General features: G+C 49.8%; 1 protein-coding gene across 4 annotated transcripts; it reads left to right on the top strand.

Moving 5' to 3' along the window:
- The first annotated feature begins 389 nt into the window (after positions 1 to 389).
- On the top strand, positions 390 to 27,372 carry SMPD4 (sphingomyelin phosphodiesterase 4). 4 transcript variants are annotated; one of them, XM_066259919.1, is made up of 20 exons: positions 390 to 418; positions 5,265 to 5,348; positions 8,101 to 8,187; positions 9,589 to 9,731; positions 9,877 to 9,952; positions 10,655 to 10,763; positions 10,878 to 10,930; positions 11,462 to 11,613; positions 13,262 to 13,394; positions 15,657 to 15,728; positions 19,165 to 19,251; positions 21,861 to 22,006; positions 22,993 to 23,083; positions 23,365 to 23,465; positions 23,990 to 24,153; positions 24,611 to 24,816; positions 25,166 to 25,399; positions 25,652 to 25,783; positions 25,973 to 26,101; positions 26,228 to 27,372. In XM_066259919.1, the coding sequence occupies exons 1-20, from the start codon at positions 398 to 400 to the stop codon at positions 26,555 to 26,557; spliced, it is 2,550 nt and encodes an 849-aa protein (XP_066116016.1). In that variant the 5' UTR covers positions 390 to 397; the 3' UTR covers positions 26,558 to 27,372. The 4 variants fall into 4 exon arrangements, with proteins under 4 accessions (XP_066116016.1, XP_066116017.1, XP_066116018.1 ...); XM_066259920.1 differs by having other exon boundaries at positions 390 to 641; XM_066259921.1 differs by lacking the exon at positions 19,165 to 19,251.
- The last annotated feature ends 407 nt before the right edge of the window (positions 27,373 to 27,779 follow it).

Below are 27,779 nucleotides of genomic sequence, written 5' to 3'. Positions count from 1 at the left end.
TTTCTGCTAGGCTGCATTGGTCGTTCGCGTTTAAGTAGCAACATTCAGCGCAGTGCCTGGCATTTAGTGGGTGCTCAGTAAATGCCTGTGGAACGAAGGGCAGTCAATGCACTATATATAACTGTTCCGCGCCCGGGTGCCCCTTGGGTGGCGCGCCTGAGGAGCCCTAATTAACAGCCTCTCCTTGCGCGCACACGCGCTCCTTGACGCAGATACAGTGTGTGAGCCTCCAATTCGTACGCACAACCAGAATTAAAATCTATTAACTGCCCCGCCTTCGCTTTGCGCACGCGCCTTTTGAGGTAGCATCCCGAAGAGAAAGCGGCGCGTTTCCCGCCAGACCCGGGGCGTGGCGCCGAGCGCATCTTGATGACGACATTTCAGCGCCGGATACCGAATGGTGGCCCCAGTACCCGAGGTGAGAGACGCTATGGACCGTACGGGTGAATTCCAGGAGCCGCTCGCAAGATGGTCCCACGTCCAGGCAGCCTCTGTGAACTTCCGCTGAAGTTGTCTTGGTTCCTCCGCGAGTTCTGGGCGGGGCCTCGTCGTCTCTGGCCCGGACCGGGCCGGCGGGGGAGCCTAGGGCCCGGGCTGCCCCCTCGTTCCACCTTCCCTCGTGGCTCACACATCCCATCCCGGTGGGTGCTCGGTTAACGTTCGTTGAATGAGTTGGAGGAAGGAGAGCTTAGAGTTCAAGTTGAGCCTTGGACTCAACAAATCGTGTAGGAGGAAAGTCTGGATGTGGGTCCTGGCTGGAGCCTTCCTCCCTATGAGGCTCGATTTTTTTTTTTTTTTTTCGAGCCTCAGTTTCCTCATATGTGGTACGGGTATCACCAGAGGCCGATTAAGGTCGGTTGAGGTCCCGGGCGCAGAAGAAAATATTGGGCCCCTTACATTAGAAAAAAATGTAAAATTGGGGTTTTGCAGGGCCCCTTCAGAAGTCGGGCCCAGGGCGCGCAGTTGATGTGCGCTTTGTTAAATCTGCCTCTGGGTATCACGATACTTACTTCACAGGACAGTTGTGAGTGACAGTTGTGAGCAACAAATGAGAGCATGCTCGGCTTCTCAGAGCAGCTAGAGGGAGACCTTGGCAGTAGCGTGATTTGCTCGACAAGATCGTCGTTGACTTGAGGGCTGTCGCTCTCATAAGACCCAAAAACAAGGTCCGAAGCAAATCCTGAGGAAAGTGGTTGTTGAAGTGGTGGAGTGGGATGAACCAGGATGAACCAAACTCTTGGTGCACAGTGCAGAATGGTGTGATGGGGGGAGCCTAGCCATGGCAGGGTCAGGGAACAGAAGAGAAGCAGAAGGTCGCTTCTTATGGGTGCCCTGACCAGGGATTGAACCCTGGACATCAGCATGCCGGCTGACGCGCTATCCAGTGAGGAAACCAGCCAGGGCTGGAATAGTACTTTTGACCACTTGGTTCAGGACTGAGGCATTCTATGTTTTAAGTCTTTTTTTTTTTTTTGTATTTTTCTGAAGCTGGAAACGGGGAGAGACAGTCATACAGACTCCCTCATGTGCCCCAACGGGATCCACCCGGCACGCCCACCAGGGACGACGCTCTGCCCACCAGGGGGCGTCGCTCTGTTGCTACCAGAGCCAATCCAGCGCCTGGGGCAGAGGCCAAGGAGCCATCCCCAGCGCCCGGGCCATCTTTGCTCCAATGGAGCCTTGGCTGCGGGAGAGGAAGAGAGAGACAGAGAGGAAGGAGGGGGGGGTGGAGAAGCAAATGGGCGTTTCTCCTATGTGCCCTGGCCGGGAATTGAACCTGGGTCCCCTGCACGCCAGGCCGACGCTCTACCACTGAGCCAACCGGCCAGGATCTGTTTTAAGTCTTTTTTTAAAACAGAAACTGATAAGAAAACCAGTTAGAAGGTGACGGAGGACAATTTGACTTTGGGTGATGGGAATGCAGCATAATCAAATGTCAAAATAACCTAGAGATGTTTCTCTGAACATATATGTACCCTGATTTATCAATGTCATACCATTAAAATTAAGTTTAAAAAAAACAAACTGATAGCTAGTTTAAGAATTGAAAGAAAACCTTGGAGGTGGTTATGCGTATTGCCACGTGGCAAATATATAGTACTTATCTCCCATCTACCCTTAAGGAGGGTTGCCAACACAGCCTCCTTGTACCCAGTCTGTCTCCATCTACATTAAGCTGTCTGTTGCTATCTCCCTGCCTTTAATCAGGTGCTGGGCAGAGCTGTGCCAGGAAAGCCATCAGTGGCCCATCATTGGGACTAGGCATGCTTCCTCTCTGCTCAGTCTAAGTCGGTATTTTCATTTTCAGACCTGGGTAGGCAGAGAGGTAGGAATCTGGAGAGCTACTCCTCATTTTCTGATGGCCCAACCAAAGGCTCCCTTGAGGAGCTTGCTCATCTTTTCCCTTCATTCTCATAGAACACAGGTAATATAGAAATTTATCCACCAGTCTCTGTGAGGGATTTGTGGGGAGGTCTGTATATTTGATGTTGGCTTTGCCATTCACCAATTGGGTGAGGCCTTCTCTCTGCCTCCATTTCCTTATCTATACTGACCTTGTAGGGATGTTGTGACGATGTGTTTTTTTTTTGTTTTGTTTTTTTTTTCATTTTTCTGAACATGGAAACGGGGAGAGACAGTCAGACAGACTCCCGCATGCGCCCGACCGGCACGCCCACCATGGGGCGACGCTCTGCCCACCAGGGGGCGATGCTCTGCCCATCCTGGGCGTCGCCATGTTGCGACCAGAGCCACTCTAGCGCCTGAGGCAGAGGCCACAGAGCCATCCCCAGTGCCCGGGCCATCTTTGCTCCAATGGAGCCTTGGCTGCGGGAGGGGAAGAGAGAGACAGAGAGGAAAGCGCGGCGGAGGGGTGGAGAAGCAAATGGGCGCTTCTCCTGTGTGCCCTGGCCGGGAATCGAACCCGGGTCCTCCGCACGCTAGGCCGACGCTCTACCGCTGAGCCAACCAGCCAGGGCCTTGTTTTTTTTTTTCATAATGAATTTAGCAGAATAAAACTTCACCCATTTATTATCTCAGTGTTATAAGCAGGTTTGGTGTTCTTGGCTTAGGGTCTCACAGGGCTAGAATCAAGGTGTTGGCTAACTTTGTTCTTATGTGGATGCTCTGGAGAAGAATCTGCTTCCAAACTTATTTAGGTTGCTGACAGAGTCTAGTTCTTTGGATCTGTAGAACTAGGCCGCTGTTTCCTTGCTGGTTGTCAGCCAAGATTGCTCTGTATTTTATGGTCCACAGACTTGAGATGTTAATTGTACCTGCAAAATCCCTTCACAGCAATCCTGAGATGAGTGTTTGATTGAATAAGTAGGGGCAGGCGCTTGAGGTCTATTTTTAGAATTCTGTCTACCACCAAGAATTAAATGAAAAATGCACTGCTCACAAAAATTAGGGGATTGGGGAACGTGCAGATACTCTAGAACTTTTAGCCTTTTTCTTTATTTTCCCAGTGCTTTTTTTTTTTTTAATTTTATTTTTTAATTATTTATTCATTTTAAAGAAGAGAGACAGAAAGAGAGAGAGAAGGGGTGGGGAGCAGGAAGCATCAACTCCCATATGTGCCTTGACCGGGCAAGCCCAGGGTTTTGAACTGGCAACCTCAGCGGTCCACATTGACACTTTATCCCGGGGTCCCCAAACTTTTTACACAGGGGGCCAGTTCACTGTCCCTCAGACCGTTGGAGGGCCGGACTATAAAAAAAACTATGAACAAATCCCTATGCACACTGCACAGATCTTATTTTAAAGTAAAAAAAACAAAATGGGAACAAATACAATATTTAAAATAAAGAACAAGTAAATTTAAATAAACAAACTGACCAGTATTTCAATGGGAACTATGGGCCTGCTTTTGGCTAATGAGATGGTCAATGTCCAGTTCCATATTTGTCACTGCTAGCCGTAACAAGTGATATGACGCGCTTCCGGAGCCATGACGCATGCATCCCCCGTCACTGGAAGTGGTACTGTACGTGAACGATGCCGCGCTTTGCGGATGCATCCTGTGCTCCTCTCACTGACCACCAATGAAAGAGGTGCCCCTTCTGGAAGTGCGGTGGGGGTGGATAAATGGCCTCCGGGTGCCGCATGCGGCCCGCGGGCCATAGTTTGGGGACCCCTGCTTTATCCCATTGCACCAACACAGGTCAGGCTCTTTCAGCCTTTTGTATAGTGCATTTTTACCAATGAAAAAAAAGTTGGGTTTGCATCTCATTTGCATAATCAAACTTTTTTTTTACTTGTTTGCTTTTCTGATCTTGTTTAATAAAAAAAATTGCCTGACCAAGTGGTGGCGCAGTGGATAGAGCGTCGGACTGGGATGCAGAGGACCCAGGTTTGAGACCCCGAGCTCACCAGCTTGAGCGCGGGCTCATCTGGTTTGAGCAAAAAAAGCCCACCAGCTTGAACCCAAGGTCGCTGGCTCCATCAACAGCTTACTCGGTCTGCTGAAGGCCCGCGGTCAAGGCACATATGAGAAAGCAATCAATGAAAAACTAAGGTGTTGCAACACGCAATGAAAAACTAATGATTGATGCTTCTCATCTCTCCGTTCCTGTCTGTCTGTCCCTGTCTATCCTTCTCTCTGACTCACTCTCTGTCTCAGTAAAAAGTAAATAAATAAATAAATAAAAATTTTAAAAAAAATCAAATGCTTCTTTAAAAAAAAAAAAAAGCCTGACCTGTGGTGGCGCAGTGGATAAAGCATCGACCTGGAAATGCTGAGGTTGCCGGTTCGAAACCCTGGGCTTGCCTGGTCAAGGCACATATGGGAGTTGATGCTTCCAGCTCCTCCACCACTTCTCTCTCTCTGTCTCTCCTCTCTCTCTCTCTCTCTCTCCCTCTCCTCTCTAAAAATGAATAAAAATAAATAAAAAAAGCACCTCTTACCTAAGAGTGTGCCTTAAAAAAAAAACATACTTAAAAAAAATAAAATAAATCTTTTTTATCACTTCATATTCATTTTGAAATATCCCCTAATTTTTGTGAGCAGTATATATAGGGAGCCCTTAGAACCAGGCCTGGCTGATAGCAAGTGCTAGATGCAAGCATTACCACTTGTTACCAAGGATTCACCACCACAAACTTGGCTCTGAAGCTGGCCACTGTAGACAGCATGGAAACAGCATTTCTATAATACGTGGGACATGGCAATTCAGTGTGTTGAGTTATACAAATGTTCTCTTGTGAAACAATCCAGTGCTCTGTTGTTTGGCAGATGTTGAGATTTCATCTTTGCTTCTCCACAGTGGTTTCCTAAGACGGCCATTTTCAGTTCTCCACAGGAGGCTACTATGGCATTCCCTCACCTGCAACAGCCCAGCTTCCTGTTGGTAAATATCCATTGCCTGTGTGAATGTCAGTATAATGATAGTCCTAAGCTGGGGGAGTTGAGAGTTCTTTCCACTAACTTGAACTCTTCAGTGGTTGTTTTGGGGGGCATGTGATGGAAATAACACTGTACTTGGGGTTGGAATTTTTAGACTTGACTCTGCCTCTGCAGAACCTTGAGCTCAACCGCTGAGCTCTTGTTTTCTCCTCTACAAGGCGAATTGATACAAATTCCATTTTCCCTGCTTTCCAGGGTAGGGGGAAGAGCAACTAAAAAGGATGTACATTGAATTTTTTTTTCCTGTATTTTTCTGAACTGGAAACGGGGAGAGACAGACAGACTCCCGCATGTGCCCGACCGGGATCCACCCGGCACACCTACCAGGGGACGATGCTCTGCCCCTCTGGGGCGTCCGCTCTGCTGCGACCAGAGCCACTCTAGTGCCTGGGGCAGAGGCCGAGGAGCCATCCCCAGCGCCCGGGCCATCTTTGCTCCAGTAGAGCCTCGGCTGCGGGAGGGGAAGAGAGAGACAGAGAGGAAGGAGAGGGGGAGGGGTGGAGAAGCAGATGGGCGCTTCTCCTGTGTGCCCTGGCCAGGAATCGAACCTGGGACTTCTGCACGCCAGGCCGACGCTCTACCACTGAGCCAACCGGCCAGGGCTTACATTGAATTTTTATGTCTTGTAAATCCATACACAAAAGCATAATAATCATAACTGTCATTAGTGGAAAACAGAGGGATACTACTGTACTGGGGGCAACCAGGATTGTGCTTTAAATATTAAACATGATGCTGAGAAGTTAAAGCATGAGGCAAATATTAGTGGTAAAAGTTTCAAATTTCAATTTCCAGGAGATCCTTTTTTTTTTTTTTTTTTAGTGAGAGAGAGAGAGAGAGAGAAAAGAGAAAAAGGAAGAGGAACAGAAAGTATCAACTGGTAGTAGTTGCTTCTCATATGTGCCTTGATAGGACAAACCTGGGTTTCAAACCTGTGCCCGCAGCATTCCAGGTCAATGCTTTATCCACTGCCCCACCACAGGTCAGGCCCTAGAAGATACTTTATGTAAACATTTATTTAGAAAGACATTCTTCCTTTGTACACCCTCTAGAGTGAGGCCCCGTGGATTCCACCCTTGTTTAGAGGTGGACAGGCCTTAGATATCCTTGGGCAAAGCCCTCTTCATTGAAACTTAGGAATATCTTCTTGTCTTCGTCCATTTGTACAGAGGCTTCTTTTCTTTGTGTAGTCAGGATACACACACCCTGTGACCTCAGGTACATTTCCTTAGTTCTTTTTTTTTTTTTTGCATTTTTTCGAAGCTGGAAACGGGGAGGCAGTCAGACAGACTCCCGCATGCGCCTGACCGGGATCCACCTGGAATGCCCACCAGGGGGCGATGCTCTGCCCCTGTGGGGCATCACTCTGTTGCATCCAGAGCCATTCTAGCGCCTGAGGCAGAGGCCACAGAGCCATCCTCAGCGCCCGGGCCATCTTTGCTCCAATGGAGCGTTGGCTGCGGGAGGGGAAGAGAGAGAGAGAGAGAGAGGAAGGAGAGGGGGAGGAGTGGAGAAGCAAATAGGTGCTTCTCCTGTGTGCCTTGGCCGGGAATCGAACCCGGGACTCCTGCACGCCAGGCTGACGCTCTACCACTGAGCCAACCTGCCAGGGCCATTTCCTTAGTTCTTGTCCTGAATGTTTTCTGGCCTTTCCATTGCCTTCATGATTAGTGTTGCAGTAAGCTGAAGATGTCTGTGGGGTTTTTTTGTTTTGTTTTTAATTTTTATTTATTTATTGTATTTTTCTGAAGCTAGAAACCGGGAGAGACAGTCAGACTCCCGCATGCCCCCGACCGGTATCCACCCGGCACGCCCACCAGGGGGCAATGCTCTGCCCATCCGGGGCGTCGCTCTGCCAAGACCAGAGCCACTCTAGCGCCTGGGGCAGAGGCCAAGGAGCCATCCCCAGCGCCCGGGCCATCTTTGCTCCAATGGAGCCTCGGCTGCGGGAGGGGAAGAGAGAGACAGAGAGGAAGGAGAGAGGGAGGGGTGAAGAAGCAGATGGGCGCTTCTCCTGTGTGCCCTGGCTGGGAATCGAATCTGGGACCTCTGCTTGCCAGGCCGATGCTCTACCACTGAGCCAACTGGCCAGGGCCGATGTCTGTGGTTTTTAAGTTGCCTGTTTCTTAAGGTTATGAACATACAGTAGGTTCATTATTTACTGAATAAAGGACATTTTGGTTAAGGGCTTAAATGGCTACAAATGCCACCCTCATTTCATTGGGCATTCTTCCTGATGCCACAGTGGTATAAATCATGGGTGGCAAGTCATGTAGGCGATTTCCAGCTCATACATGCATAGTTGGTGAGTGCTATATGGTCTGTGCGGGGAGCCCTACTTGATAAGGGTCTTTCCTGGATGTGGGACTGACCCTTTCTTGTGGATCAGGCAGAGGTCAAGTTTATTTTGATAATGTATAATTCTTTGAGGTTCCCGGGAGTACCTAACAGAGGGTCCTGGGAAGCAAGCTTGACAGTTACTGGTCTAAAGAACATGGGACGTCAGCCTGTCTTCTAGTAGCATCCTTTAAGTCACTGACACATATATGACCTAATGTATAAGGTACTAGGGAATTGGGCCAGTGATGTGTATCTCACTCCTGCCTGTCACCTGGATTTCTGCTTTAACTCATGCCAGAATATCATCAAAAGCTACAAAATGTATGTGCTCATGATATTTTTTTGGTTTCTTCTAGGCTAGCCTGAAAGCTGACTCTATAAATAAGCCCTTTGCACAGCGGTGTCAAGATTTGGTTAAAGTCATTGAGGATTTTCCAGCCAAGGTACAGCTCTGCCAGCGTCTCTTTGGGGCATGCCTCATACTGGTTTGTTTTTTTAAAATATTTATTTATTTTATTTTTTTAATTTATTCATTTTTATTAGAGAGAGAAAAGAGAGAGAAGATATAGAGAGAACAGAGGGAGGAGCAGGAAGCATCAACTCCCATATGTGCCTTGACCAGGCAAGCCTGGGGTTTCGAACCAGCAACCTCAGCATTCCAGGTCAATGCTTTACCCAGTGCGCCACCACAGGTCAGGCCTCATACTGTTTTGTTTTGTTTTTTACAGAGTCAGAGAGAGGGATAGACAGGGACAGACAGACAATAACGGAGAGATGAGAAGCATCAATCATTAATTTTTCGTTGCGCATTGCAACACCTTAGTTGTTCATTGATTGCTTTCTCATATGTGCCTTGACTGTGGGCCTTCAGCAGACTGAGTAAGCCCTTGCTCGAGCCAGTGACCTTGGATCCAAGCTGGTGAGTTTGCTCAAACCAGATGAGCCCACGCTCAAGTTGGCAACCTCGGTGTCTCGAACCTGGGTCCTCCGCATCCCAGTCCGAGGCTCTATCCACTGCACCACTGCCTGGTCAGGCCTCATACTGGTTTTGAAAAGTGTTTTTACAGATCCTGTTTCCCACCTCTGACCACTGCCCTGCACACAGGCCTAACCCAGCATTGTGACCATTACATTTGTGGAGACATTTAAACATGTGAACATGTAGAACAGGGGTTTTTGACCATGGTGGCTTCTGTCCCACTTGGGATGCTTTCAGTGTCCCAGATATTTTTAGTTGTCACATTTAGGTATGAGGGTGGTGTTGCTGGCATCAGTTGGTAGAGGCCAGGCATACTGGAAAACCGTCCCATAATGGACAGGTCAGCCCCCACAACAAAGAGGTGTTCAGCCTAAAACATCAACAGAACTAAAGTTGAGAAATGCTAATGTAAATACTGAAAATATGTATTTACATCACTCCCAGAATTATCAGGTAGTAAATGAGGTAAGTTCAAGAAGCCAGGCTGGACAAGGAGTTACTATCAAATGACAGTAAGTCTCACTTTCAAGGATTCACTATTAGAATGTTGCTACCTTTTGTAATAAAGCTTTTGAATAGCTGACTTATTTAACCACCCCAAATATAAAGCAGTACTGCTTGGTATGCCATGTAACCACAGTGATAGAATCCAAGGCTGCTGCTCCTGTTGGCACAGCTATGCCAGGGTTCCTTTGGGTGCTGGGCTGGTCCTATGGGCCTTTAAAGCAGGGAATGACATCTTCAGATCTCAAGTCCAGCTAGGGAGACAGGTAGCATTGGTGCGGGACTGGAGCTGCCACATAACCCTGGGTGGGCACTGGTCCTCAGCAAGCCTGTCCAAAGCCTCACCCACACACTGTTTCAGGAGCTGCATGCCATCTTCCCATGGCTGGTAGAGAGCATTTTCGGCAGCTTGGATGGTGTTCTCATCGGCTGGAACCTCCGCTGCTTACAGGGCCGTGTGAGCCCTGTAGAATACAGCATTGCGATGGGATTCCTAGACCCTGGGTAGGTAGGTTCATCACCTGAGGAATTGGATGTTTCCTCTGGTGATCCCATTTTTAAATCACTATATTTTTCAAAGTTAAGAAATGAAGTGAAAGATGATTTGCAATTCATTTGCCCTGTATTTTTGGTTTAATTTCATGTTCAGTGGCCCAATGATGAAGTTGGTTTATAAACTTCAAGCTGAAGACTATAAGTTTGACTTTCCCGTCTCCTACCTACCCGTAAGTAAGCCGTGGTGGTGAGAGCTGTGCCTGAGGCAGAGAGCCCTAAACAGTGGCTGCGGTGGTGGTGGGTGGGCAGATGATCAGAGGGGCTTATAGTGGGCAGGGGAATGCCATGGTGTCTGTTCAGGGCCAAGGAAGCATGACAGATTAGAACTTCAATGGTTACTTTTTATTTTTTTAATATTATTTCAAACCCTGCCTGTGGGGGAGGCATCTTGCTGCCTGATTTACTCTGGGCCAAATGGCAGGTTAGGCCATTTGACTAATGATCAAGGGTGACTTGCTCAGTGGGTATGAGAAGCAGAGGAGATGGGATTCATCAAGTGACTGGCTGGGCTCAGATATATATGCACAGCTGCTGCTCTTGCTGTCTACGGGTCTTTGTGAGGATGATGTAAGACAGCGGTTCTCAACCTGTGGGTCGCGACCCCGGCGGGGGTTGAATGACCAAAACACAGGGGTCGCCTAAAGCCATCGGAAATACATATTTTATTTAATAAATAAACCCACAGGTTGAGAACCGCTGATGTAAGAGATTCTAAGTGAAGGCTCTTGCTCAAGTGCAATGCAAAGGGTAATACGGTTCCCACGGGCAGGGTCCCTGTGCTGGCCTCCTTCTCAGCAGCCTTCCCAAAGGGCTGCACTATGTGTGGGCCATCAAGCCAGAGCCTGCCTGCAAGCCTGCCCTTCTCTCTGCAGGGCCCCGTGAAGGCGTCCATCCAGGAGCGTGTACTCCCTGATAGCCCTCTGTACCACAACAAGGTTCAGTTCCCCCCCACCGGGGGCCTTGGCCTGAACCTGGCCCTCAGTATCCTTTGTTGGCCCTGTGGGTAGGGAGGAGGGGGGGTGCCTAGCACAGTGCACAGGTCAGGTTGCGGGTGGTGCAACAACCCTGCTGTTTGCCCCCTGATGCTGCCTTCAGATCCGTTCGAGTATTACATGTTCTTTTTTGCTTTGAGCCTCATCACTCAAAAGGTATGGAAGGAAGGGATTCCCCTGAACAGAGTTTGCTTTACTGGAGACCCCTGTGAAGGGTGGGGGCCGTGGCCCTATGCTCTTCTTTGCACATAGCAGAGGGAGCTTGAGATTTGCCTAGGAGCCAGCCGCCAGCCTTTCTTTATCTTCCATATCTCCTTTTCCCTTCCTGCCTCTTTTGTCTGCGTCCTCCTTTCCTTCCTCTTCCAGCCTTTGTCCTTCAGGCTATCCTTATTTAAGGCAACAGACTGGTGGGCAGACTTGACAGATGATATGGGGTCACCAGGCAGGGCGAGGGGAGGTCAGGGGGCTTTCCTCAGCGGGTGCTTGCTGGACATTGGGGCAGATTGGAGGGTTTGCATGCAAGGTGGGACTGAGGGTTTGGTCAGGCTTATCTCCTGGTACCACCCTCAGTGCTCATGGGCTGGCCTCAGAGAGGCAGCCCACATCCCAGGACTTTCGTGTGGTTGTGGGGGTCAGCAGCTGGGGTGGTTTCCAGAGCCACATACTAACTCGAGTTTTGTTTTCCAGCCACTCCCTGGGGCCCTCCATGTCCGTACTTCAGACTGTGCCTATTTCATCCTGGTGGACAGATACTTATCGTGGTTCCTGCCCACAGAAGGCAGCGTGCTCCCCGTCCTCTCCTCCAGTCCAGGAGGACCCAGCCCCACCCCAGCTCCCAGGTAAAGCTCTCTGTCTACCTTGGCCTTTGGCCAGTGCCTGAGGTAGCCCATGCCTGCCACTGGCAGTTAGGCCTGGTGGGCATTGTTCATGTGACAGGGGTGCCACTCTTGTCCAGGGTTCTCTGGTTTTTCTTATGTCTGAGATTCTCCAACCCAGCTGCCATAGCACTGACTAGAAGGCAGGGGCGAGGAGGGTGACTGTGTTGGCTTTCACTGGCTGTCCCTGAAGCAGTCAGGTCCTGTGGCTGCATGGCTCTGCTGTGGGGAAGGGCTGTGTTCTACACATAGCAGCCCTCCCCACACTTATCCAAGCTCTACACTGAGGTGGTGAGCAAGGTGCTGGGGGACTCGAAGCTGAGAGCTGATTTATGGCTCTGGGCTGATGGTTCTGGAGAGAAAGGACTTATTGGCAGTCCACGGAAGGGTCAACCAGTGGACGAAAAAGACTATAGTTGTGCATCACTTAATGATGGAGCTACATTCTGAGAAATGTGTCTGTCATTAGGGAATTTCACCACTGCAAATATAGAGTGCACCTACACAAACCTAGATGGTGTGGCCTATTACACGCCTAGGCTGTGTGGTCTAGCCTGTTGCTCCCAGGCTATAAGCCCACACAGCATGTTATCATACTGAATACTATAGGCAGTTGTAACACAATAGTAAGTATCTGTGTGTCTAAACGTAGAAGGTACAGTAAAAATGTGGTGTAAAAGATAAAAAGTGAGCCTGACCTGTGGTGGCGCAGTGGATAAAGCGTTGACCTGGAAATGCTGAGGTTGCCGGTTCGAAACCCTGGGCTTGCCTGGTCAAGGCACATATGGGAGTTGATGCTTCCAGCTCCTCCCCCCCCTTCTCTCTCTCTGTCTCTCCTCTCTAAAAAAAAAGAAAAAAAAAAAGATAAAAAGTGATACACTTGCATAGTGCATTTACCCTGCTTGGGGAACTAGAAGTTTCTCTGGGTGAGGCAGTAAGTGAGTGGTGATTGACTGAAGGCCTAGAACATTGCTGTACACTGCTGTAGACTTCATAAGCACTGTACACTTAGGTGACACTAAATTTCTAAAAATAACATAATTTTAAAAAGAAACGATAGGCCTTGACTGGTTAGCTCAGTTGATTAGGCTAGACTAGAACATCGTGTCAGTTTGCCAAGGTTGCAGGTGCAGTTTCCTGTCAGGGCACATACGAGAATCAACCAATGAATGCGTAAAGAAGTGTAACAACAAATTGATGCTTTTCTCTCTTTCCACTTCCTCTGTAAAATTAATAAAGATAAAATTTTTTTAAGAGAGAGAGAGATGGAAAGACAGACAAGAAAGGAGAGAGATGAGACACATCAGCTCGTAGCTGCGGCACCTTAGTTGGTCTCGGGGAGCGAACCCGCTACCTTGGCATATTGGGACAATGCTCTAAGCAACTGAGCTACCTGGCCAGGGCCAAGTGATTTTCTTAATTTGATTACTTCTACATTTATTGGGGGCACTCTCTCCTTCCCATTTATTTATTTGTATATCAACATGGACTGGGGAATTGCGTGATCAACAGGTTGTAATTGTTACTGTGGTTGTTGATTTTGATGTCCAGGTTGCCCCTGTTTATGCCAGCGGGAGCCCCTAACAAAGGCCTGTTTCTGTGTCTCCCTCAGGACGCCAACCATGTCTTTCGCCTCCTATGGCCTCCACCACACTAGTCTCCTGAAGCGACACATCTCTCATCAGACATCTGTGAATGCTGACCCTGCCTCCCATGAGATCTGGCGGTCGGAAACTCTCCTCCAGGTTAGAACTGAGCTGGCTCTTCTCTGCTTCCGCTTCAAAATGAACTGCTCCTCCACTTTCTGTTTCATGGGGCAGAGGCCTAAGGACTGCCCCTTAGTTGGGGGGTGGTTCTAAATTGTCAGTATTTTCCTTCTGTGGCATTTAGAAAACAGAAATTTTACCCACCTGTATCTCATTGACAGTGTTTTCATCCCAGGATTTCCTGTCCACAGAATTTTTTGTTTTTCCTCATGGTGATGTGATCACTGCCTAGTCTTGTAGTTTCCAGTAGATCTGTGTAAATGCTCTTACGACTGCACCCCACCTCTCTGAGCCACTCCCATGTGGTTGGTGATGTTTCTCCTGTGGACACTGTCATGTTGATATTACACTGCCCCAGCAACATTTTTATGATGCTGAACAGAGAGAGCCTTTGGAAGGTGACAGTGCTCCTTGTCTGCCCTGGTGCAGCTCCAGCCTCTGCTGCAGGCTTGGTCTGGCTCACTCCCCCAGTGCAGCACTCCCTCAGGACACCTCCCAGGCCTATCTGTCTCAGCTTGGAGAGTGAGGTTCAACTAGTTCTGATGCTGGATTCTGGGGCTGGCGTTGGTAACCACAAGCATTGCTTGCTGGGAATTTGGAATGTGGATAAAATGAAATTCTGTCCCTCCCACCTTGTAATAACTCCAGGCATGCGGGTTGTTATGTTTTTAGAGACTTCCATGTTATTGTCACAGCAGCACTGGGAGGTGGGACAGCTGGAATCATCTTCCCTGCTTATTGAGGGGCTCTGGGCTCTGCGGGCCTGTGAGGAGGTTAGGTGACTAAGACATGGGTTTTTAGGATGTGGAGGATTGTTTCCTGACTGAAACATTAGTGCTTTAAAAAAAAAAAATTCTGAATTATGGTAACATACACATAACATAAAATTTACCATTTTTACCATGTTAAAGTGTCATGTAGTGGTGTTAAGTATATTTACATTATTATAATTGATCTAGAACTTTCTTTTCTTGTAAAACTGAAACTCTGTACCATTAAACAGTAATTCCTCATTTCTCCATCTCCCCCCAACCCCTGGCAACCCCCAGCAACCCCTGTGCTGCTTTATTTTTATGAGTTTGACCTACTCTCACTGCCTATACAAGCAGAATCATATGGTCCTTGTATGACTAACTGACTTCACTTAGCATAGTGAGTCTTCAAGTTTCATCCATGTTGTGGCATGTGTCAGAATTTCCTTTTTAAGACTTAATAATAGTCCACTGTATGTAAATACCATATTTTGTTTATCCATTCATCTGTCGATGGACACTTTATTTGCTTGCATCTCGGCAATTGTGAATAATGCTGCTTTGAACATGGATGTGCAAATATCTCTTCGAGACCCTGCTCTTAATTTATTTAGGTATATGAATTAGAATTTCTGGACTCTATGGTAACTTGGTTTAATTTTTTGAGAAACAACCATACTGTTGTCTACAGTGGCTATGCCATTTTACATTCCCAACAGCGCGCAAGGTTTCCAGTTGTTCCACGTCCTCCGATGCTCATTATTTCCTGTATTTTGATTATAGCTTTCTTGTGAATGAGGTGGTATCTCATTGTGATTTTGATTTGTGTTGCCCTGATGATTATTGGCATTGAGCATCTTTTCATGTCCTGTTGGCTGTTTGTCTGTCTGGAGAAATGTCTTTTTTAAATCCTTTGCCCATTTTTCAACTGGGTTGTTTTTTTGTTGTTGAGTTTTAGTCACTCTATACATTCTGGGTATTAATCTTGTCAGATATATGTATTGCAAATATTTTCTCTCATTCTGTGGGTTGCTTTTTTACTCTGTCAGTGAGTTTTAGTCACTCTATACATTCTGGGTATTAATCTAGTCAGATATATGTATTGCAAATATTTTCTCTCATTCTGTGGGTTGCTTTTTTACTCTGTCAGTAGTATCTCTTGATGCACAAAAGTTTCTTACTTTCATGAAGTCCAGTTTGTCTGTTTTTCCTTTGTTGCCTAAGGCATGTCTAAGAAATCTTCACCAAATTCAAAGTCACGGAGGTTTCTCCCTATGCTTTCTTCTAAGAGTTGTATAGCTTTAGATTTTACATTTAGGTCTTTGATCCATTTTCAGTTATTTTTTTTGTTTATCGTGTGAAGTAAGGGGTCCAACTTACTTCATTTGTGTATGGATATCCTATTTTCCCAGCTGCGTTCGCTGAAAAGACTGTCCTTTCCCCCATTAATTCTTGTTACTTCATTTGACCAGCTGATGCTGTTTTGCAGGTTTTTGTTGAAATGTGGCTTCATTATTATTCCTTGGAGATGTATCAAAAAATGCAGTCCCCTCATGCCAAGGTATGTTGCTGCAGTTTTTCTTTTCATCTCCTGCTCTGGTCCTGGTATGCCTGGTTTACTTGCTACTTCTTATCCTTGATGTCAGTTAGTTGGCATGGGCTGGATGGTGGGAAACAGAAACCCCCCACAACCCCTCACTGAGGTGCTGAGCAGCAGGTGGGCTTTGTTCTATGGTGGACTTGCACCCTGAGGGCTGGAAGCCTATCCTCTCTGGGGTCTTCCCGAGCTACTTTCAGAGTTCCCTTTCTGGCAGCAGAAACAGATGAGGTGGTGGTGCTTGGGCTCTAGGGGCAGGACAGCTGCTGATGCTACTGGGTGTCGTGTCTGGGTCTGTTCTCTCTACCGTCACAGCACCTCCTGCTTTCCTGCTGAGGGGGGCGTCCTGCAGCCTCCGACCACCCTGCTTCTCCGCCATGTCCAGGGCATCGGCAGGCTTTGTGGTGGGTAGGGTCTGATGCCCTCCTGCATGTGGCCTGGCCTATTTTTTCCTCCTCCTTGCCTTTCCAGTTTCTTTTACTAGGCAGCGTACTTGTGTATAGAGGAGAGGTGTGGAGGTAGCCAAGACCCTGTACCCTCCTGGGATTGCTCTCTATGGGGCCCATAGCCTGCTGCACTCGGAGCAGAACAGTTCTGTTCAGTTAGTAAGATGGACACTTAAGTTCATGCTCCGTGAGACTGCAGTGTATGGCTTCTCTGTACCAGTTTTCTTCTTAGATTTTACTTTTGACACTGCCAGACAAAATTCTCATAAGCTTCCTTAAGAATTAAGGATCTGTGCTTTGTTGTTTTTTTAATTGAAAAATGGCAGTCTGTAACTTTCACTCTGATTCGGGGGAGAAATGGGGGTTTTGCATCTGCTGCAGAGTCTCCGCAACCGGTTCTGTGGCCTCAGTGCTCTGCCATGTGGAGGGTTGGGGTGCAGCCATCCCACCACTGCTCTTTTAAAGTGCAGGGCACCCCAAATCTCTTCCTTTGGTGTCACACAAGAGGAGGACGAGAACAGGGGACTCCATTCTGGGCTGGGCCTCTCAACATCACAAAGCTCTTGCACTGCCCTTTCTGCTTCTAGAGCAGACTGTCTGCATGCTCCTGGCTGGTGCACGGTGGTCAGGGGACCAGGCTTCCCCGTGGGGTCCTGGGAAGCTCGCTCAGCCCCTGTGCATATGGCTTAGTATTGCAAAGTCAGAGGACACTTCGCTGCATTACCTTCCTTGTCTGCTCATTTTGTCTTCTGAGCCAGTAGAAGCATGTCTGCTTTAATTTTTAGCAGATATGTGAGGCAGAAAGGCCTTTCTGGGTTGTCTGTCACCTGTGAGGATTCTCAGTCCATACAGGGAAGGGGCAGTAGCCTGTCCCTAATGAGGCATGGAGACCTTCCCCTTCTCTATACATTTGCTTCCTCTTGGCCAGACCACAGGGTGGGTGAGAGCTGCTCAGAATGGCTGCCAGTGAGGGGAGAGCAATCGTCCCCACCAGGCTCCCAGAGAAGTTCTGCCCTTTGCCTCTTATTGAGGCAGAAAAACAAAACCTGAAAAAACTAGGTGTGTAGGATGCTGGAAAAGACAGCTGAGGAGGTCTGCTTCATCCGAGGCCCCTTATCTTTTATCCAGGCCCACGCTGCATCTCACCATATAGAAATCCTCATAAATCCTGGTTTTAGGGAAGCTGGAAGCCTAGCTGGAAGTCCCCCAGTGCATCTATGGCTGGGCTGGGTGCAGAGTACGTGCTCGCTCCCTGGAGGCCTGGCTTCCGCTCTACCCAGCTTGCTGAGTGGAGCTTCTGGAAGAGCAGTAAGGATAACCATAGCCCTGTAGGCTGGTGTAAGGCTGCCCTGTATCCCCACAGGCCAGGACAGGAACCCAACAGGAAAACTGCCCTGATTCTTCACTGAGAGCTGCTACTGAGCCCAAGGTCTGGCTCAGAGGAAGGCTGTGAATGGCCACCACCTCCTTGTTGTGCTCCTCCCAACCCTGCTCCGCATGTTTCTGGCTATGCCTGTCTTCTGGGAGTCTGATGCATGCATTCTGAACTCCTGTGTGGAGCATGCTGCTTGGGCAGGAGGCATGGCCCTCGCAAGGCAGAGTGTGCTGGGACTGGCTCTGGCTGTGCTTGGCTGGTGGAGGCTTGCTTAAGCTGGTTTTGACGCTGCAGGGATGTAGGGCAAAAGGTCCAGGGATGGGGCCAGACAGCATGTCAGCTCAGACGTTTTTCCCAGTGTCCCAGGCTCAAGGTTCCAGCTGCCTCTGGAAGTGCGTGACCATAGCCAGATTCTTGCCACTGGAACTTAAGAAAGGCTCTGTGTATCTGGAGGGTCCCTGTGACATAGAGGCTGGTCTTTCCAGGATTAGAGCCGAGAAGTATTTGTACCTCCTTGAACCATTTCCAGAATGTTGAATGTGGAGGGTGTTTGGTGGAGCCTGGTGGGCTGAGCCTGTGCTCACCTCTGTGCTGCTGTCTTTGGGAACCAGCCCCCATCAGAACAGAGCACAGATTGGATCTTAGACACATAGGAATTGCCCCGGTAAATTTCTCCTTGGGACAACACAGGGAAGTGCAGCAAATTATGTATTTTTGTTTTCTTGGCAGAGAGGCCTTTATCTAGAACTGGCTCCTGAAAAGTTTCTTTCCTGAGCCTCAGACCTTCAAGGCCTTGGTTGTTGGCAGTGTGTTCCAGCAAGGCATCTAGGCTTCTAGTGGGCTACAGCATGCATGTACTGGGCTATCAGGGTCAGGAGAGAGCGGGACCCTCTGGAAGGAAAGTGAATCAGGCTGACCTCAGGGAGCTGGAGTGGCCTTCGGGCCTCAGTGACATGAAGGGGCCTCCCAGTGATCTAGAAAAGTGTTTTTCAACTGCTGGTTCATGGACCAGTATCGGTCCACCAGAAGTTTTGTGCTGGTCTGCGAAAGATTTAACCACCCTGATGTTGTATGAAGACTATAGACCTGGACCAGCGGTTGAAGGACACGATCTAGAGCAGCGGTTCTCAACCTGTGGGTCGCGACCCCAGCAAGGGTTGAACGACTAAAACACAGGGGTCGCCTAGAGCCATCGGAAAATGCATATTTATTATACAGTACATTTTTAAATAAAATATATATTTCTGATGGCTTTAGGCAACCCCTGTGTTTTGGTTGTTTGACCCCTGCCGGGGTCGTGACCCACAGGTTGAGAACCGCTGATCTAGAGGATCTGTCTATCCCTTTGCTTGGCAGGTGCCGCCGAGAGGGGCTCAGTCTGGGTTGCTGAGAGGGGTGGTCTCACTGGCCTGAAGTTGCTGGACCATGATTATTAGAATTGTCACTGATGTACTTTTGTTTTTTGTTTTGTTTTGTTTTTTTCCTCATTTCTGGGCTCTCACTTTCTCCTTTCTTTCCCCACTCTCCCCTTTCCCCCTCTTCCTCCGCCCTGTCTGGCTTCTGTGTTTTGTTGTCTCAGCTGGAGGTTCTGCACTACCGACTCAGTGTCTCCAGCGCCCTTCACAGCCCTGCCCAACCCAGCCTCCAGGCCCTGCACGCCTACCAAGTACTGGCTGCTCTTGATCTGTTCCGTTTCACCCCTGCCCTGTGGTGTAAACCACAGAGCTCATTTCAGTGCAGTGGTAAAGCAAGGACATGGCTGGGAGCCTGCTGGGGGTGATACAGAGACCTGTGTACACAGAGTGAGGCCTTGGGGGTCTGGGGGTGGCCCGGTCCTTCTGTCTGACACAGCCTTCAGGTTTGCAGCCTAGCCAGGGTTTGGGATGTATGGTCATGTGGCAGGGAGTGAGACACATGATCCCTACTGGCTATTGAGGCGGTCATCAGAGATGCGTGGCCAAACCTTAAGCCAGCTGAGGTGTCACAAGTTCTTGGGTATTATGGGGGCTTCGTGCTTGGCCCTGGTTCAAGGGAGCAAAATATTTCTGCCCTTGCAGTAGTCTGACTCACCCTGTAGAGCAAGCCTGGTACTCGGGGAAATGACTGAGGACATGGAGGCCCAGGGGCTTGTGGGTGGTATATATAATTCTGCTGATGTGAGCCTATGTGTGAGGCAGAGAAGCAGGAAAACTTTGGGCTTGGCTGTCCAGGCTAGAGATGCTGCCGGTCCCTGGGCAACTCAGGGCCTGACTTTCTACAAGCCTAGCCTCTTGTGGACTCATGGATTCCAGCAAAGGAGGACAAGAGTGAACTGTAATCTCATGGAGATTGTGGTCTGCTTAGGCAGAGATGAACAGTGTAACACATTTGAGGTCAACACAGTAGAGTTTAGCCCTATAGGTTATTTCAGGGCTAACAGAGTCTCGTAGTTCACTGACTTACAAGATGAGTCCAGAAGTCTGAACAGAAACAGCTGAATGGTATATCTGGAGCCATGCTTACAGCTAGGGCCTGTCCAGTCACCCTCCGTGGAAGCAAACAACATTGAATGTAAACACAAGGTGAAAAATCTTGCTTTGCTGGGATGAGATGGTCAGCGTGCAGCACTTATTGGGGTTGCTGATAAGAAGCAGCAGCTGCAGTGAAGGGGGAAGAGGTTCCAGAAGGTTCAAAATAGGCTAGTTGGGCACAGAAGTGAATGCCACTGCAGCCTCTGTCAGGGAGGGTCTCACTTCGCTAAGAGCAGAATTCCTGGAGAAACATCTGCCTGTGTTCACTCCACAGAAGGAGGGCCAAGAACCTTGGAATGGGCTTTGGAAAAGTGTCCTTAAAAGGTAGAGGAGGCCACCTGCAGTTGTAGCCAGAGATTTCTGTGGAGCTTTGGCTCAGGAGGATATGGAGTTGGAAGAAAAGATTGGCTTGACAAACCAAGAGGGAAGATAGTTGAGGAGGGTTACAGTGTGATTGCTGAGATCCTTTGGCAAGGAGCCTGGCTCTCCAGAAATACCAGGAAGGATGGATCGAAATGGGGCAGGGGATCCCAGATAAGGGTGAGGGGCCAGGAGTGAGAAAGGGGGAGGGTTCTCAAGAGGGAGTTATGGCCTGGCATTGAAGCCTTTTATTACTTCGTTATTATTAAAATAGCCCATGTTTTTTTCTTCAGAACAATGCAAATTAATTGCATAAAAACTTTTAAAATGCAGATAGGCAGAAGGAAGTTACCTTCTGTACCACAATACCATCCCTAGATGTAGTGACCTGTGGGGCATGTAACCTGGGCCTGTATAGGCATTTCCATGACAGAGCTGCATGGACAGTGCTGTGGGCAGAACCCAGCAAGCTGGCTTCCTCAGCCCATGAGAGGTCTGTGTCCCAAGGTTGCAAGGAGGTGTAGCCTGCACCAGCCTCATCACTGGTCTGGTTTGGGATGAGGCTGCCCAGAACTCTTCCAACAAGTTTGTTGAGGCCCTAGAGGGCTGGAGGTGAGTGTGGTGAGAGAAGCATGTCAGTCCGGACAGACAACGTAGCAGGTGGGGGCAGTGGGTTCTGCCTTTCTCTGTGTCCTCTGCCATTCAGGGGGCTCCATTCTGCACTCCATCCCTGAATAGCTGGCGGACAGCCTTTTCTCTTGGGTCTGGCTCTCAAAGATCCTACGAGGACTCTGAATCAAAATCAGGCTCATGAGATTGAGGGTGTTCTTGTCTTTGGGGTGGTGCTGACCACATGTGCATTAGCAGTGGAGGGAGGGCTGTGTCCAGGAAGGGGAGCAGATAGAAGGGTGATGTTGTGGCAGGAAGAGGAACTGGGGAGTGGTTCACCTGGCAAGGGGAAGCTGTGGGCCATAGCCAGCTGTCTGCACACACCTGGGAGGCAGGGGGATGCCCTGAGTCCAGATCCAGGATGGGATGATAGCCTGCTCCCTGCTCCTGAGGACTCCTGATGACCTGGATGGTTAGCAATGGAAAATCACTCATGGAAGGTTCAAGAAAGGGGTTTGAAGTGTGTCAGGAAGCACTTGGCCAACTTGTGTGTTTTAGCAACTATGCCAGGGCACACTGTACTGCTTTACCACTTTTAACCGGTCTCAGACCCTGTGGTGCCAGGGTCATCAGCTGGTTGCAAACTTAAGTAGAGCCCTAGGTGGTTCCACTTCTAGCCTGACCCATGCATCCTGTGGGGAGAGCTGAGAGATGAGCCCTGGTGGGATGTGGTTAGACTTGGGGGCTCTAGCTCAGAAAGACCTAGATCCTGACACTATGCCCCTCTCAACCTTAGGAGTCATTCATGCCTACCGAGGAGCACGTGCTGGTGGTGCGCCTGCTGCTCAAGCATCTGCACGCCTTTTCCAATAGCCTGAAGCCCGAGCAGGTGTCTCCCTCCGCCCACTCCCATGCCACCAGCCCACTGGAGGAATTCAAACGGTGGGTATGGGCTCTGTGCAAGGCTACGGTGCTTTGGCAGCCCTGCTTCCTTGTCCTCCACACACATGGTACCCACAGTGACCTTTCCCCAGGGTGTGTGGGCTGGCTGGACACAGGCATGTTAGGCCTCTTCAGGGTGGGGCAGGTGGGAAATCTCTTTGTCCTCTCCTAGCTCTGTCTCCTTACCCCACCCTGGCCCCAGAAGGTGGAGGGGGGCATCCAGATGCTTCTCTGGCTGCCCTGGCCTTTCCCTCTAGGCCTGCCCTCCTCAAGGTAAAGAGCCAGCTGGCCAGGAAAGGCACTGTCATTCTCCCTCTTGTCCCTTCTGAGTAACAGGTAAAAAAGCCAATGGGCTAGGAGCACCTTCCAAGTAGAGTGGCTCAGTTGTCACAGGAGACACTGTGCCCACCCCCACCCAGGCAAGGAAAGGGCTAGGGCAGTGAGCCAAGCTGATGACTGCATAGGAGCCACACTGGATTGGCCACATGTGTGCTCTGATGTTCCCTAACCGCTTTGAACCATGCTTTCTTCCTCAAGAATGGGGCTAAAAATAGGAAGTTTCAACTGACCAGTGGTGGTGCAGTAGATAGAGCATTGACCTGGGACACTGAGGTCCCAGGTTTGAAACTCCAAGGCCTCCGGCTTGAGCACAGGCTTGCCAGCTTGAGTGTAGGATCATTGATATGATTTCCTGGTTGCTGGCTTGAGCATGGGGTCACTGGCTCACCTGGAGACCCTGGTCAATGCTCATATGAGATGCAATCAGTGAACAACTAAAGTGATGCAACTACAAGTTGATACTTCTCATTTTTCCTTTCCTGTGTGTGTCTTTCTTTCGCTCAAAAAAAAAAAAAAAAGAAGTCATACCTGCAGCGAGTACTCAGCATCCTTTCCCCTTCTCCCCCCTCGCCCCCACCCCGACAGAGCCAGCTCTTAAAATGAGAGCTGCTGGACTCACTCGTAGTTACCCAATTCCTCTCCTATAGGGCTGCCATCCCAAGGTTTGTCCAGCAGAAGCTCTACCTCTTCCTTCAGCACTGCTTTGGCCACTGGCCCCTGGATGCATCATTCAGAGCTGTGAGTATCAGTCCTGTCATGCCTCACTGACCTGTACTTGGCCCACTTCTGAAGGGATATTGAGAAAGTTAAACATCCAAGGGGTGCACTGAGTCCTGTGCCCTCCCAAGGGAGTACAAGAAGCCAAAACCTGGTGGCACCCCTGCACACCCCAGCAGAGTGAAGCCCTGCAGCTAAAAGTGTGCCCCTGCTCCCATGAGCTGCCTCCTGGGCTGATGGCCTAAGGATCTGGCCCAGAGCCTGGCCCCCACAGCCCACTTGGGTACACAATGTCTCACCAGGTCCTGGAGATGTGGTTGAGCTACCTGCAGCCCTGGAGGTACGCGCCTGAGAAGCAGTTTCAGAGCAGTGATGGCCAGGCCCGCTGTGTGTCAGAGAGATGGTGAGCCTGGCACTCTGTCCTCACTCAGGGGAGCTGTTTCAGGGGCCTACTGGGGCTCTTAGAAGTCGTACAGAGTGGGAGTACAGGCTGCCCTTGCCTGAGCCCTGGGATTAGTTTCCTATAGAAATAGCAGATCACCCTCTTCCCCTCTGTCCCCTTGCCATTATTGTCTCCCTCAAATGTGTGTTTGCATTCACCTCCAGACCTACCTAACCCTTCCTCACCAACTGTTTCATAGCAGCTACCACACCTCCCTGACATCTCCCAGCTGCCGCAAGCTCCATCAGCTCCTCTGATCCTCTCCTCCTGTGGAGCCTGATCCTCTTGAAAAGGGCCTCATTCTGGGGAGGATCCATTGTCCTCAGGGGGCCTAGGTCTTGCAGGTCTCTGTCCTGCCACCCCCAGACTCCCTGAGCTATCATTCTTTATACCTCCATGAGGTCACAGCTGGAAGGGCGTCAAGGAGCCGTGTGGCCTTGCTTCCTGTGGCAGGTTTGGCCTTTGACTCGCTTCCTGGTCCCCAGGGCACCCTTTGTACAGGAGAACCTGCTGATGTACACCAAGCTATTTGTGGGCTTCCTGAGCCGGGCACTGCGCACTGACCTGGTCAGCCCCAAGAATGCACTTATGGTGTTTCGAGTGGCCAAAGTCTTTGCCCAGCCCAACCTGGCTGAGATGATCCAAAAAGGTAAGCCCTTAGCCAGTGGGAAGCAGCACTTAGAGAGGAAGCCACATGCCCTGTGTGTGCCTCATGGGCTTGGGGCGGGGGCTGACAAAGGGCTGTGTGGAGACTCCTGCTGCCCAGTGGCAGGGTGAAGGTCAGCCTGTTTGAACCCCATCTTCCCCATAGCTCTGTAGGCGAGGGTCTGGTGTGCCTGGCAGGAGGGAAGAGGGGAAGCAGATCCCTGAGCTGTCTCCTTGGTGACTTGTGACAGTCTTTGTCCCTGTCCTGCTTTTGTCTTAGCTTTCTTGGGTGTTAGCTTCTTGTGCTCCCTCTTGGCGAGTGTCAGCCTTCCTGTGGACTCTGGGAGCATCAGGTCCTGGGCCCCATCACTGTATGGTCACTGCTTTTTGGAAACCTCAGGAGGTACTTTGGGAGCCTGTGTCCTTGGAAGCAAAAGCCAGACTTGTGTCCTGTCTTTTAGGCGAGCAGCTTTTCCTAGAGCCTGAACTTGTCATCCCCCACCGCCAGCACCGACTCTTCACAGCTCCCACATTCACTGGCAGCTTCCTGTCATCTTGGCCGCCAGCTGTCACTGATACTGCCTTCAAGGTGAAGAGCCATGTCTACAGCCTAGAAGGCCAGGACTGCAAGTACACCCCGATGTTTGGACCAGAGGTCCGGACGCTGGTGAGTGACTCTGGGCTCCGCTAGTCACGAGGCCATCCTGAACCCTGGGACAGTGAGTTGGGAAGGTGCATTCATTTAGGGGGGAAAAAAGGAGGAAGATTAGGTGTTGAGTAGATGCTATTACTCCTCCTCCCCTTTTTTGTTCATGAAGTCTAATTTTTTTCTGATAGTAGAGGCAGTGTTTGTTGGGATTTTTCCACATTTAGAATATGTATCTTAGTTTTTTTAAATCTTTATCATGTGGAAGGCACCCCTCCTGGCTCTTGGCAGGCTTCTCCAGGACCACCTGCTGGTCTCTTGGTGGCCAGATGGGCCACCAGAGCTGGCTGACCTCCCATCTTCCCTGCAGGTCCTGCGCCTGGCTCAGCTCATCACGCAGGCCAAGCAGACGGCCAAGTCCATCTCTGACCAATACGGGGAGAGCACAAGTGGTCACCCCTTTCTGTCGTGGCTGGGCTTTTGCCTCTCAGACACAAACAGCTCCTACCCAGCCAACGACCTGGATGACATGGGGCAGGACAGCGTCCGCAAGACAGACGAGTACCTGGAGAAGGCCCTGGAGTACCTGTGCCAGATGTTCAGAGTAGGAGCTGGGGGCTGGCCCTTCCCCAGATTTGGTCCCATGGCCTTCACACCACTGTTCCGTCCAAGACCAGCCACGGACCAGGACCCAGCATGGGTTCTGCATCCTCCTGGGCTCATGTGGGAGATGTAGGCCTGTGCCAACAATATTATGTCTGGGCCCCATTGTTGTCACTATCAGAGGCCCAGTAGTTTGAAAACAAGTTTCCTTCCTTTACCTGGAAACTGAACACAGGTAGTTTCTTTCTGACAGCTCAGTGAGGCCCAGCTCACCCAGCTCACACTTGCCTTGGGGACAACTCAGGATGAGAATGGGAAGAAGCAGCTCCCAGACTGCATCGTGGGTGAGGACGGACTCATCCTCACACCCTTGGGCCGGTACCAGGTAAGGCGCTTGTCCCAGAGGGGCCTGGCTCTCTAGAGCTCCCCAGGTAGCCCAGCTGGGAGCCTTGCAGGCTTGCCCTATCCCCCGTAAGCAGAGAAGACTCCGCTGAGGTTTTTGCAATGGTGTATGTCCTGGACTGCTCCTGTGGTCCAGGTTTCACCTGGGGCTCACCTCTGCTGCTGCTTCTAGATCATCAACGGGCTTCGCAGGTTTGACATTGAGTACCAGGGGGACTCAGAGCTACAGCCCATTCGGAGCTATGAGATCGCCAGCCTGGTCCGCTTGCTCTTCCGTCTGTCCTCCACCATTAACCACAAGGTGAGTGTGGGTAAGAGGGCCTCATCCTCATGTCGGTGTCCCTTTTATCCTTGATCCTTGGGGAGAGGCTGGGTGGAAAGTGTGGCCCCTGCCTGCTGCCCACTGTCCTGCGCCTCTGTGCTCTAGTTTGCAGGCCAGATGGTAGCCCTGTGTTCTCGGGCTGACTTCCTGGGCAGCTTCTGTAGATACCACCTCATGGAGCCTGGACTGGCTAACAGACACCTGCTGAGCCCTGTGGCACAGGGGCGCACGGCCAGCCGTGCCCGGGGTCCCAGGCTCAGCCTGCGTTTCCTGGGCAGCTACCGGACATTGCTGTCGCTGCTGCTGGCCTTCTTTGTGGCCTCTCTGTTCTGCATTGGACCCCTGCCCTGTGCCCTGCTCCTTGTGCTGGGCTACTTCCTCTACGCTGCAGCCATGACACTGCTGACGGAGCAGGGCAAGCTGCACCAGCTCTGACCACAGCCAGCTACTGTCCCTACATGGTCCCTCTCATGAACTTGGGGGGCCATCTCTAAACATGAGCCCAATCACCTTTACGCCTCTAGGGGACATTTTCTTGATGCCTCTGAGCCATTCGGAAGAGAACCTGAAAGAGAAGGGTGTGCAGTCCAGGCTGGGCTGGGAAGGGAGCATCAAGGACCCCTTCCTTCTTCCCTGTCGGAGACCTCTCTGTAGATGGCTTTTTTCTTTTTTAACTGTTTCAGGATTTAGCCATGTGAAGCCAAGGGGTCATTGCTTCCCTGCGAGAGTCCTTGGCCTCTGCCCTCTCTGTCCTTGAGGTTGCAGTGTGGCATGGTTCTCCTATGGGTGATACCAGGACAGCAGCAGCTCAGCCTCTTGCTCCAGGAAATAATCAAAGACCCTAAAAAAGATTCCTGAGAAAATTAAATGATGCTTCTCTTGATTCCTAATTTTAAAACTAAATTTTGCTACCACACTTGGCAAAGCAATGGTCATTCTTCACATTCTTCCAGTGATTTGAAGTCTGGGCCACACATTTCTGCTTTTGAGGAGAAAAGATTCTGTAGGAGCACAGGTGCTCAATGGGACAGTGCTTCACCCCAACTTCCTTGGGGTCCCAAGTCAGCAAGCTTGTTTGTTGCTCAGTGGTGGCCTTGTCACTACCTTGTCCTGTAGGACAGGTTCTCGTCCCCTATAGGCATAGGGAATATGGCAGGACTGCTGGGTCCATCCTGCCAACTTCTGGTCTACAACCAAAGATGATCAAAAGCATTGTTTGTACCTTCAATAAAATCAAGTGTGCAAAGACAGTAACCTTTTGATACCACTTAAATATTCAAATCACACAATAGTTACGTGTTCACTGTCAAAAATCCCCATAGGGTTTCATCTTTCATTGTACAGATGATGCACCAGAGAGAACAACTTTGAACTGTGATTTAAACCAAGCCTTTGTTTTTGGTGGTTGTGGCTATGTGCACTTTTTTTTTCCATAAGTTTTGAAACTAAAAGTTAAGCTTTGTATTTTGATGTAGATTTAGAATAGTGGCATTTGGCAGCCTATGACCAAAAATCCTAACAGGTTTGTAACTGACTATGGATCTGAAGAAACTTTTTTTTTTTTTTTGTATTTTTCTGAAGTGAGAAGCAGGGAGGCAGAAAGATTCCCGCATGCACCCAACTGGGATTCACGCAGTATGCCCACTAGGACGTGATG

This window comes from Saccopteryx bilineata, chromosome 2 (assembly GCF_036850765.1).
Source record: "Saccopteryx bilineata isolate mSacBil1 chromosome 2, mSacBil1_pri_phased_curated, whole genome shotgun sequence".
Classification (NCBI taxonomy): Eukaryota; Metazoa; Chordata; class Mammalia; order Chiroptera; family Emballonuridae; genus Saccopteryx; species Saccopteryx bilineata.
This window is presented reverse-complemented; position numbering and strand designations above follow the sequence as displayed.